We start from the raw sequence: 13473 nt of genomic DNA on the forward strand, positions 1-13473 counted from the left end.
ACATTTCGCCTGAAAAACTCTTGGGTAGTTTGTAGCCTAAAGATGAGTTTCTCAGCAAAAAAATCTTTCCCACATTCCATCTTTAATCTATCTGTAAAAACAGCTAATTGCTCCAAGCATTGGATTCTACACCGAATCCAGTTACTACGATCTGCAGAATTTTGTGAGGGGTTTGTGACCTAAATTTTACGTGCAACCTCACATATTGGTTCTTTAGTTAACCTTCTGAACGCTTGAAGAATATTGGGCTTTGTCCCAATCTGGGCAAACAATTTTTTAAATTTGTCAATTAAATTTGCAATTAAGTTTGTACCCTTCGTACCAATCGTGTGACTGCAAAAAAAATCGCAATTTTTATTTTTTACCAGTGAGCTACAATTAAAAATTTTACCAATTTGTAGAAATGGCCGTTAGTCTCTCTTGTTAGCCTAGTGAAGAAAGGGAAGAGTTGAGCTCCAGCTAAAAACTCAGGATGTCAAAATCTGTTTTTTTTTTTGGGATGCAATAATTGCTTACTTCTGAAAATACAATTCGATTTGATAGATAATTACTATTTTTCAATAATTAATTTTCATATCTGGATCAACTTATTAACCAAAATCCATCCCTTTCTCTTTCCAGAGCCTCTCCGACAAGCGTGAGGATACCAATCGCTCCGAGTCTCTTGACGAACTCAACGCCGATCAGCTGGTGCAGGAGAAGAGTGCCGTACAGCATGGTCTACTCTACTTTGAGTCGCTCTATGGCCGTCCTTCTACCAAGGATGAACGCGATGCGGCACGACCCCTCTACGATCGCTACCGCCAGCTCAAGCGTATGGTGTTGCGCAGTGTAATGCAATCGGGCAGTGCCATCGCCGGCGCACCTGAATTGCCAACCATACTAGAAAATGAGGCAATGGTCTTCGAATTCACACCACACCAACTGTCTTCGGCCAATAGCACTGAATCGAATACGCCCAGCGATACAGCGACGGCGCCAAACGCATCATCCGATGACTCGACCACCACCACAACTGGTGTCACAGCTGATGCAACGGCAACAACGGCACAGGCCACACACACGACGTCAACTAGCGCCAGCGAAAATATTAGCGCGCTAAATCTCGAACAATTGTGGGAACATTTGGAGAAGACACGCGAAGAGAAGAGGCTACTCAAGCGTACCATACGCGAGTATGAGACTATTTTTGAGGAGCAAAACGGCCGTAAGATGCTGAAGAATGATCGAAAGACCATCGAAGAGACATATGCGCAGTACAAGGAGAAAAAGGCGAAGACACGTTTGTTGCAGGAACTTATCAAGAAGCAGAAGCGCACGGTCGCCTAAGTGGAATGTTGGAGATGGAGGTGAATGGTGGGACAAAAAGCGCTTTGGCGAGAGCTGCGTTGGTTATCAACTATATTTATAATTGGAAATGCTGCTGGCGCGTGAAGAAAAGCTCAGTAGTATTTTTTGTTTTTGCATTTGTGGCGGCGACAAATAGTTTGTTAGCAATATGCTTTTGAGTAAGAAAGTGTGTGCTACAACAACTGCAAGCTTTGGTAGTTGTGGATGGTAAAGCACGCAAGCTTTTCTACAGCACACAAAGGCAACAGCGGTGCAGTGTTGCATAAAACGAGACAGAAATTGTTATACTTTTTTTTTTTTGTTTGGAGAAAACCATACAAGTCTCCTTGCATACATACATACATATGTATGTATGTTAAAAAGCAGCATTATTTGAGCTACTTATGTACTATACCAATTTTTTTTTTTTAAAATAAAATTAGTATGCACTTCATTAAAAAATAGCTTGTTGTGACCAAAATTATTTTTAGTATGTAGAATTCATTGTTATATTTATTTTATGCACTCACATCTGTAACAAAACAATTTTTATATTTATTTTTGCATCCCATTTATTAAATATTATTACATATACACCAAATACGATTGTATAATGCGATTAACTAATTAATGTAACGCATAGCCATCAAACAGTTATTTAGTTATTTAAGCTCTTGACAACTGTGTTAATTTTTATAAAATTCACAAAAGCTATTAAATCTTAAATGTTAAGTGGTGAAGCGCAAAACGAAGCTAAACTGTGTATGTAGAGCGAAAAATGAAAATGTTGTAAAATGCATGAGAAACATATTGAAAGGGATATGAGAATAAAAATCAAATATTGTAAAAGAAGTGGGCGCATATATGTATTAGAAATTAAAAATATGCATTGCTTTTACTACAAAAGAATAACGCCTTTTATGTAAAACAGAAATGCGTCTAATAAAAGAACAAAATCAGCACAGAAAAACTATATTTCTTTTAATGCAAAAGGCAAACCAAATTTTACTTATTAAAGCTTCGAAAGTATGCAATCCATGAGAATTACAATGAAAAACTGGTTATAATTTTGATATGCAATGTAATACATATGTATGTATTTGCCATTGAAAGGCTTTACGAAAATCCTATAACTAAATCCGAATAGCAACGAGTGGAGCATATCTTTTGAATTATACGTTCGTAGCATTTCGGATTCAGTGATTAGCTTTCCGAAGATTTCACGAAAATCGGACTACCATGTATTTAATAATAAGTCCGTATGTGTAGAAGGTCATTTTATTTTTAATAAATTCTAATTAAATATTAAATTTGAATAAATTTAATGAAGAACTTTACTTGTTTGTGTGTAAACTTTGTATATTTTTGGTACGAAAAATTTTAACTAATTTTTGTAAATATTCAAATATAGTAGACGCAATTTATTCAAATAAATTTAAGTAAAAGGTCTGAAATGTTGTTAATATGGCCCAATGTATTGAAAATAGATTTTCTTCAAAGAAAAAGGATAGTTTAAAGTATTGCAATAATTATTAACGTGGAAAAATAATTTGGGCAACAATATCTTGGCTTGCGTAAAAAAAAAAAATTATTTTGCGTAAAATATTTTTGCTTTTTTACTTATGAAATATTTTTTTAAATTATTTTGTTTTTGACTTTAAATATTTTTTTTATGGCAGCCATACCCATTCGTTCTACATTGTAATCGGTTTAGATATTTAAACACACTTATTTTACTTTTTTGTAGAAACAGACAATATTAAAATTTCTAGACTCTCACAAAATATCAGGGACCAAGAACGCGTTCCGTGTTTGGATATTTTATTTTCTCTAATGTAATATCAAGAAACAAAAGAATCAAACGGGAACAAAAATTGTTAAGAGCAGTTTGGAAGGGAAGAACATGAGTGTGAAAGGTTCGCTAATGTTTCCGTAAAGAAAAAAATGCGAACAAAAGAATAAAAGGAAGCAAAGCTCTCAAGACGGATAAAAAAAGAGCAAACAACTGGGGAACCATGATTGTTAATTCTAAGCCAGAGGAAAGCCGGATCATTTCAACTTCCCGATCGTTTATCATTAGGGTGAACTGTCCATTTATGGAACAATTTTTCATTGTTTGTGCAAGAAAAGTTCGTGTCTTTCGTTGATCTTATTTGCCTAATTATCTGCCAGTTCTTTTTTTAATAAAATTTTAATATTCAAGCATTTCAAACTAATGCACGACTGTGAGAAAAATTTTGTTCTCGCTTCCATTATTCACGAATAGTTCAAAAAAGATTTGTTTCCATTTCGTTCTCTCAGAACATTCCTAAGGCTTTAGTACCCCAATTGTTCTTCGAGAGAATTTTCCTTAGACTTTCGTTCCTGTTTCGTTCTTTGCCAGAACGTTCCGGAGACTTTCGTTCCCATGTGGTTCACCGTCCTTGCCCACATATAAATCTAGGTCGTTCCGATTAAGTATGTCAGACTGTCGTGGGAACGCAAGGACATTTGACAAGTGTCGAATGGAATTACTTTTATTTCCCAAGCGCCAAATTTATAACCCGTTGCCCCATTTCACTTAATACATACACACATATTTGAAACTTCTGACACAGCAATTAATTAAAAAATTTCAGACTTTCAAAAAAAGCACTAAGCATATTCTTTCAACTTTAGAAAAGAAAACTGAAATTTGTAAAAATTTAGAAATTTTGACTGAACCGCCAACATTTGTGTCAACAATATCTTCGAGTTTCGAAGGCTTTAAGCGTTTAACGGGTACTCGTTCTCCTAATTATAAAAGTGAATTGTGTTCCTTTTAAAAATTTGTAAATACATACACTGCCGGAACAAAGTATTAGCACAGCAAATTTTTCACAATATATGCAACAACTACTTAAAACTTGCACTTTATTACAATAAAAATCATTGGGCTGCAAAACTGCATACTCAAAAAAAATTCTAAAAAATCTGATTAAAAAGTTGAAAATTTGCTGAGTTTTCGCGAGTTTTGCACAAAGTTTAGGAATTATATTTTCATGTTTTTTGTTGTTGAATGAGCAATATTTATATACCAATTTGGCGGAAGAATATTAGAATAAGAATTGTTGCATATATTGTGAAAAATTTGCTGTGCCAATACTTTGTTCCGGCAGTGTACATAAATATTTCATTTGTAGTCGCAATGTCAAAATTGGAAAAAATCCATTTCATATTGCCCCTCATCCAGTATATTCCCAAGACTTAGCACACTGTGATTATCTCGTGTTGTTTTAGATATTGAAGAAGTGGCTCGGTGATAGGAGATTTGGGGCAAATTAAAAGCTCAACACTGAAACAAAGCCCTATTGTAAGCACTCAGAGTCCATTTATTTGGAAGGGATGCATTTATTTGAGAAAATGTTGTGCTGAAAGTCTTGAGCTGAAAAAAATATTTCATTGGGAATGTCACTGACTTGTTAAAATACCCTCGTATCATTTTCTATTTCATTGGAAAATAATTTTAATTTTTAAAATATTTATTATTTGCTTATATGAAATAAATACATACACTTTTTTTTTTAATTTTTCAAATACAAATTTTAATTTTAACAATAAAACTTAAAAATTCTAATTTGTTTAAAAAATTCGCAAAAAAAAATCAGATTTTCGTTTTTGTTTACTAAACTCGTAATTTAAAACAAAACTTGTTTAAATTTCTTTTTACTAAACTAAGAATTAAAAAACATTTTTTAATTCTAATTTCTTTAAATAATTCGCCAAAAATCAGATTTTCGTGTCAACTTTTTTTATTAAACTAAGAATTAAAATTACTTCAAATGCTTTAAAAATATTCAAGACATGAATCGAATATTTAAAAAATATTTACATGTTATGTACATTAGGGTGACTCATCAAAAAAGGGTTGTGGTTTTTTCCACAACAATTATAAAATTTATTATATCTTAAAACATTCGCCTAAATATTTCGGATAAATCTTGAGCTAGACCGATTGGTAAAGCCAAACAGCTAAAACTTCTACTATCAGAGATTTTTGGGAAAAACATTTGAAAAACTAATTTTCTAACTTACGTAAATAAAAATATTAAAATTTGCGTGAGCTAGACCGATTTGAAAATTCTTCCAATAGTCTCATTATATTGATTCCATTGACGAAAGTTTTTAAATATTTTTTGCAGTCTTTTAAGCTAAAATTTTTTGGGAAAAATATTTTCACATCGGTCCAGCTCACGTAAATCCTAATATTTTTCCGAAACATTTTGGTGGAAGTCTTAAATTATAATAAATTTTATAACTCCGATGTAAAAACAGTACCGATCTTTTTTTTTTGTATTGAGAGTGATGCACCCTAATCTACATACATGCATTCCAAGTTCCTTGCCAAATAATTTTAGTTTAAGGCGGTTGCATGTTTTCCATTTATCATTAATATTGCTGCTAATTTTTTTTAATAAAACTTGCGCCCATTAAATCGTTGTGATAGTTTTAGTTGAAAATAGAATTTTATTTTTTATTTGCATTGGTTAAAAGAATTAATGTCATGCAAGGTAAAGTTAAAGGTATGCATAAATAAAAACACGAATTGTATATTTATGCAAACAATGAATATTGCACACAAGCAAATTGAAAAGCAAGAAAATCTCTTCACGTACACATGCATACACAGCCCTTTTATTATTCTTAAGACAAGGAAATTAAGCGAAAAACGTGTTTTTAATTGCCATGCGCAGATACATATTAACATACATATACATATGTAGGCACTCGTTTGCATGTACATATGTATGTACTGGAGAATTTTATAACAATTTAACAAAATTAATAATTTATGATAATTTTTCGCTATATGTATGCATGTACACATAAATAAATAAATATACTTATGATAGAAATGAGCATACTAAATGCTGCGCTCTATGTTGCACTATTTACCTACATATATGTATGTAAGTGAACAAGTTGTTATGCTCACTTGAAATATTTCAAGGACGTTTGTAGATATTTCTAAACAATATTTTCATGCTGGAATTATTTGGTACATAATACACAAACACAAGTAAAACCACACAAATCCAAACATACATACGTACATAGTATATACATATATTCTACAATTTACGGTTAATTGTACTTTTTTCTTGTATTACAAGAATAAACAGTAGGGCTGTTCAGGATGTTGTGGAAATGGTCTTGGAATTGCATTTGCCAAATTTTGCGCTTGCTGCCATGGCAACCGCGTGCATTTTATTGTGAATTTACAAATGCAACGAATATATGCAAATGCAAGAGCATATGTCCAAGATCTTTAACAGCCCTAGTGTATTTACATACAAAATAGGAAATATACAGACATACATAAACAATTACACTTACATATGTATATATAAATGTATACATACCGATGTTTGTATCTACATACATATACATACATACTTATTAGTTGCAAATATTAAATTTATACATATGTGCTCACATTCAAAATCTATACACCTAATATTCATTATTATTATTATTATTATTACTATTACTATTATTCATTATGAATATGTACTACATACATACATACATACTTATATACGTTTGTATATCTGTATATGATATATTTAAACAATAATTGTTATCAATAACTTACGAGTATAGTGAAAAATCATAAATTGCAACAATTGCGAATCTTTTATTGTAAACGCAAAATATGCTATTGAAAGCAATTGACATTTGCCTATGAATATAATTAAAAAAAAAAACAAACCTAATCAAATTAATTCTTTTTAAAAGAACCATTAAATAATACTGTGTTTCTTTTATTTTCAAACATTGGTATGTGTGTTGCGTTGTTGATTTTCTCTTGGTTGGCTTGGTTTATTCACTCGCTGCGTTTTCAAAGGCATTGTAAGTATTATTTATATACGTTCGATAAGGTGGGTCGATTTTATGTTTTTTTTTTTTACTATGCGGGCATGACAATGGAATAATCGTCATTAAATTTGAAGCAAATTTTTCCGAAGAAATTATTAGCCTAAAATTGCCTTCAAGCTTGCTAAATCGTGAAAATGTATTGTTTTTACCAACGTTTTGTTTTACTACAGTAAAGTGTTTGAACTTTTTATAAAATCATGCTATAAAGGTTTTTTTGGTATGAAGAATTCATTGCAGACTTATCTTTGTCTTAAAACAAAAAAATAATAATTTTCGCAATTTGGCAAGCAAGAAATTGATTTTAGACGCATAATTTCTTAGGCAAATTGACCCGCCCTAACGAAAACGCGTGTCTATATTTATTTTATTTTTATTTTTAGTTCTTTTATTTCCATTAATAAACACGCCAACGTGTCGAACTCAAGTCTGGAAGATCGGGAAGAAAGTATAGGAAGAGGCATTGTCGCGTCAGTTAAGCCAATGCTGGGCAGTGGAAGTGTTCTACATTCTAGATTATCTCGTTTTAGTCCTTAGCGTGAAATCTCATTATACTGCAGGTATTCCCACTAAATCATGGGCAGAATTGACCCTACAAGCAGCCAACTATTTTCAAGTGTTCCCAGGCAAAAAGTGCGTAGCCCTTATCATGCTCCTGCCTGGACCCAGAAGAATCAAGTTACAATATTTAATCGTTCTAAAGTTGCCAGTTTTCAGATCAATATTGTTATTTTACGGCAGATGGTTTCTTCCGTTTTCATAGCAGAAATACATTTGGAGGTTTGTCATTGCTTCCCGAAGCGCGACCAGCGTTAAAAAAAACGTTCATAAAAGGCTAAATTTAGCCTATTAGATGTTTGTTTTTAAGACAGCTAATCCAAGAAGTGTATCATCAAGCTCATCTAGCGGTACGCATTAAAATGACAATTCTGGCAACTGTCTTTCAACTCACTACAGTCTTTCGAAAGACAAAAGTCATTCGTAAGACAATTGTCAATTCCGTCAACTATCTTCAAAGCTCTTTACTGTCCTTCAAAAGACAAATTGAAAGATGTGCTAACGAGGAGGTTTTAGCGTTATGCTGTTCGCCTTTGAACAATCGGGGTTTTTAAATTAAATTAAATTGCAAGAAAACATGTATTTTTCGTTTTAAAACAGTACAAAATAATAGATTAAAAATAATTAAATTTAAAAAAATTATTTAATTATTTAATTCATTGAAAATATTTTGATTAAAAATTACAAAAAAAAAATTTAAAAAGATCCTAAAAATTTTATTAAACAAAAGCAATATATATTTTTCTTTTTTACCAATAAAATTTGGAAATTAAAAGAAAACTAAATTAGCAGGAGAAACTTATAAAACAAAAAAAAACAAAGAATTAATAAAATAAATTTCTAAAAATTAAATGAAATTTAAAAAAATTTTTTTTTTACACAATAAAATCTTAAAATTAAAAACAAATTTAACTAAAAACTAAAAAAAAAAGATAAAACTGGAAAAAAATAAAATAATTTCCTAAAAATTACATGAAATACATAAAAAAATACCAAAACATTAGAAAAAATTAGATTAATAAAAAATAACTAAATTAAAAAAGTAAAGAAATATATAAAACTAGTTTTTAAAAATTTAATTAAATTAATAAGCATATATTTCCTTTTTAAATACACAAAATCTGAAAAATTTAATTAAGAAGAAAAAATTTAGATAAAAAAATTTATTGCGCCAGGACTCGAACTCGAATCTCTCGAATGGCACGCCCACTCCGTCATTGCAACGACGCGAGCTAAATGATATACAAGTGCTTTCTCTCAAAATAGCTTTTCACCACGAGTGGTGAATCAAAGAGCGTTTTTTCTAAGACTTTTTTGCAGGAATAACAAAAGTCTTTCGAACTATCGTGCAATATCGCTAGCTTAGAAAGAATAGTTGCTAAGTCCCATTTTAAAAATTTTACAGGAGAGGAAAAAATCTTCCCATAGCCATTTTCTTTAACTATTTCGCAAGACTTTGAATCAAACATTTTGCGCATTTAAAGCAAAGCAAAACTCCATAAGAATCAGAAGGATTCGATATTTATTAAAAGATGTCGTATTATTTTCGCCTTATCGGATTTGTGGTGCTTCTTTTGGACTTAGCAAATTTTCCTTTTATTGCTTATGAAGAGGAAAAAATTAAACAAGTACCTTTATAATTTTCGAAACGATGCGTTTTCAATTTCTCTAGCCTCCTATATCAAAATATTAGTTTTCCTAAAAAGTGGACTTAGCAACTTTTCACTCTAAGCTAGCGATATGTCTTTCATTTGTCTTACGAAAGACTTTTTACTACCTTAGCCAGAATCGCCCTGTAAGAATTTGCCCGATCAAGTATTGTGGCTTCAGCGACCTAACCCCGTGTAGATGGGTGAACCCCAAAAATTGTGGTTTTATTTTGGTGGTCGAGTACTATCGCGTGCTTAGAATTGTTTGACTGTGCTGGAAAGTCCTCTTGAGGCTTGAAACTTCAAACACTTACATAGTTCTTCAAGCCGTGCCTCAGATTCCTTAAAAGTGTACCCGTCGGTTACCAGGGGGGCACTCTGCAATGCGATACGAAAGAGCAATGCGAAGCGAAAGGCAAATACGCCGTTAGTAATATGCATATCGCATCGCATTTCTCTTTCGCATCGCATTACAGAGTGGACCCCCTGGCTTTCCAAGACAAGGTTGTATCCTGAGATCCAGTAAAGCTTCAAGCTATGCTTTAGAAGAGAAACACCCAAGGCAATGAATAACGAAGGCGAGTTTGTTCACCAACACATTTGTTATCTACGTGAAAATACTGCCGTTTGATTCTCTCCGTTTATGGTGGTCGGTAGAAAATACCGAATGTTGTTGCAGTGTCCATTTTTGAATTGTTCGGGAATATCAAAATCTCCATATCGTTTAGAAAACCTCCAGATTTTCTACCGGCTATGGAAATGGATTCCGCAACTAACATCGATTTCCTGCATTTTATGTTCATGCCTCCATATACCAACTGGTTAATGGCCAACATAACGGCGCTACTTTTTTCGTGTTTTGGCTTTTTTTTTTACTTAACATTTGTGAAGACAAATGAGAAGAATTAACTAAATTTTGTATGCGGGTGTAGGCAATCCTTAACCAAACCATAACCAAAATGAGACCAAAACTGTCGAGAACGTTCTCAAATTCATTCATATTAGAACAAAACCTGTGGAACGTTCCCAAAGAGAACAAATTGCGAACAATACTTTGGTGAACTAAAGTCTCAGGAACTTTCTGACCGAGAACGAAACGGGAACAAATCTTCTCTGAACTATTCGCAAAGAATGGAAGTGAGAATAAAATTTGTCACTTAACTTTCTTTAGTTTGAAATATTTGAATATTAAAATTAATCAAAAAAGAACTGAAAGATAATTATTCAAATTAAGTCAACGAAAGTCTTAAGACACAAACTTTTCCTGCACGGAAAAAGAAAAGTTGTTTCATAAATAGACAGTTCACCCTAATGATAAGCGATCTAGTTAGAAGTTGAAATGATTTAGAATTAACAATCGTCGTTCTCCCTGAAACGATGTTTCACCCTAATACGCATGTTACAAAAATAGAAGGTAGTTTCATTTATAGACATTCGTTATTGCTGCCGACCACTTCACTTTTAACAAGTTTATCACATTTAACTAAAATCATGCACTAGCAGCAAAATTTTTGTTTCTTGAAAAAGTATAAAATTTTTTTTTTTGCATTTTGTTCTTTACGGAAAGTTCCCGACCTTTTTGTTCTCGTTCAAACTGCTCTCAATACTTTTGTTCTCGCTTGGTGGAACGTTCTTGAGATTACATTTTGTTCTCATACAGAACTAACTAAAGCAGGACTGAAACACGTTCTCGGTCCATGGTATGTTTTGCTTAAAAATTACTTATTTTTCATCAAATGTTCCAATATTTTATATATATATACTGGTGCTTTGTCACTAACAAGACTTTCGAAATTAATAATTTCTATTTGATGAAGGGACAATTAAAGTTAACTTACTAGAGAAGCAAAACTAGCTAAATAGTTGCATATTTAAAGCATTATTGTATTGACCACACTGATTCTATTTATGTAGTATACGGAGTGTTGGCGATCAGAAACTCTTTATAAATGTTGTGCTTGTAGGATTGAAATTTTATATTTAACCATGTAAAACAGTTACTAAAAATTATATGTATTTAATATGAATTAATGAATGCAAAATAAACAAAAGATATTATATAAACTTATTTAAAAAAATCGTATTCTTAATAAGATGAAATATCAAATATTACTGAATCTTATGGACTTGAAAAAAAGCAAAGATTGTAACGAAAATAAAATTTTAAAAATAATTTTATATAAAAATATCTGTACTTAGCGAATCCAATACACTTAAAACAACACTTACTTAATCATACATACATACGGATACATAAAGAATTGCATGCTGTACTGATATTGTTCAATAGAGAACTAAAAAAAAATATATTTGATCAATGATATATCATTTGTAAAAATATAATTTGAAAGAAACTAACTAAACTAGTATAAATGTCTATCAGCATGAGCATTAAACACAGATAGTATTTCTGCGCAATATTTCACACAAAAACTTTAATGAAAAAAAATACACACACAAAGTGTTTTTTAGAAAATGCAAACATTTGTATTTGTAAAAAAAAAATTACAGTAAACTTTTGAAAGGGGTTCTATGAATAAAAAAAAATTTGTAACATTCAACAAAAAAATGTATTACAAATTATGAATTGCTCCTGAAATGCATTTTCTAGCACCTAACTACTTTTACTACATGTGTACTTATATATTTACATACACATGTATATACATCTAATAAATAAAGTGTGAATACGATTTAAATTGCCCTAATAATGTCGCATATTTGCTCCAATATTTTATTAATGTCGTCCGCCAATGCAATGCAGTGTGTAATGAAGAAAGTTATGCTCAAACAATAATCAATTTAAACGCATATTTACATAATACTTATACAAAAAACAAAAACAATAAAAAATGCATAAGTATACATATGTATACATGTATTTCGATATCTCATTGCATAAACTATAATCACGCGTACTCTAGTATACTTATACATAAGTGCATACATATATACAAAAATATTACAAGGATAATAGAAAAATAAACGGAAATATCAATGTTAACGAATGCAAAAATTTGCTTTTATTTAAAGAGGTTTTTTTTCTTGTATAAAAAATAAAACAACACTAAATAGGTACAAGCAAAGTGAGTGAGAAAATCCGATCACTGTGGGTTATTTGTTAGGTTTTTTAAAGATGATTGGAAAGCGAAAATTCCTTGAACGTTCCGCCTGGCAGTGTGCTTCTCTTCTTGCCGGTATCTTCATAATACCCAATATGACATTACAAAAAATTGGAGCTATCTGCGTTAGAGTGAAGCGAAAAAAATCAATATTTGATTTTAAGATAGTTGTCGAGAAGTATGTTTCGGAATCACTAACTATTTCTCCGATCTTTCTTGAGAATAAACACAACATCTTGTTATCGGAGCAGTTCGTCGGCGAATATCATTGTGCAAATTACCCCCACAACGTTCAGCTTGAAATCGACCGGCTTCCCGACACGTGAGACGTCATCCGCACGACTAGAGTACGGATATATAGCCGTAAGCTCAGTAACGTACACTGCGATGCTGGGCTCATCTGCATTTATCGTACTCAGGTAGAAGTTTAGCCTGTTGCAGTATTCAGAGAAACGAAGCTCTGTCTCGTCAACGTCAGGTGTCTGTGTGACCAGGACGGCATTTGTAGGTCGAGAGTCGCTGTACGATGGACCGACTCCCTGTGAACGTCGTGTATGGCCTGTCGGTACGCTGTCAGGTTCAAAGGCTGGTTTTATGAACCTCTGGATTTCATCCATTAGTTCATATAGATGCCTTCTGACGTGCTTAGGTGAGGGCTCTGCGACAAGCAGGTGTCTGTTCGGATGACCACTGCTGTAGGAATTTCTTACAGATTATTGTATTGGGACTGTAGGTGATGCAGGGGCGACACCAGAAGTCATCCAGTGACTGTTGTACGTTGCCAACAAGTTTCCTTGTATTTGCCCCAGGTGCTGACAGATAGAGAATTGAGGATCTTGTTGCGGCTTTGTACTCTTTTGTATGCGCCGAGAAGGACAGCAGACTGTTGAATGTAACTCTAAGGATTTTTTGGTTATTCA

At 32.2% G+C, this 13473-nt stretch overlaps 1 protein-coding gene across 6 annotated transcripts in view; it reads left to right on the plus strand.

The window, feature by feature from the left end:
- Positions 1 to 3261, plus strand: part of LOC118742662 (protein FAM13A) — a 120901-nt gene extending 117640 nt beyond the window's left edge. For all 6 annotated transcript variants that reach the window (XM_036474901.1, XM_036474902.1, XM_036474904.1 and 3 more), the window contains one exon: positions 622 to 3261. In XM_036474901.1, coding sequence (XP_036330794.1) covers positions 622 to 1329 — 708 coding nt within the window. In that variant the 3' untranslated portion in view covers positions 1330 to 3261. The remainder of the gene's footprint in view (positions 1 to 621) is intronic.
- Positions 3262 to 13473: the final 10212 nt, after the last annotated feature.

Source organism: Rhagoletis pomonella, unplaced genomic scaffold (genome assembly GCF_013731165.1).
Source record: "Rhagoletis pomonella isolate Grant_MI unplaced genomic scaffold, Rhpom_1.0 Rhpom_scaffold_00007, whole genome shotgun sequence".
Lineage (NCBI taxonomy): Eukaryota > Metazoa > Arthropoda > Insecta > Diptera > Tephritidae > Rhagoletis > Rhagoletis pomonella.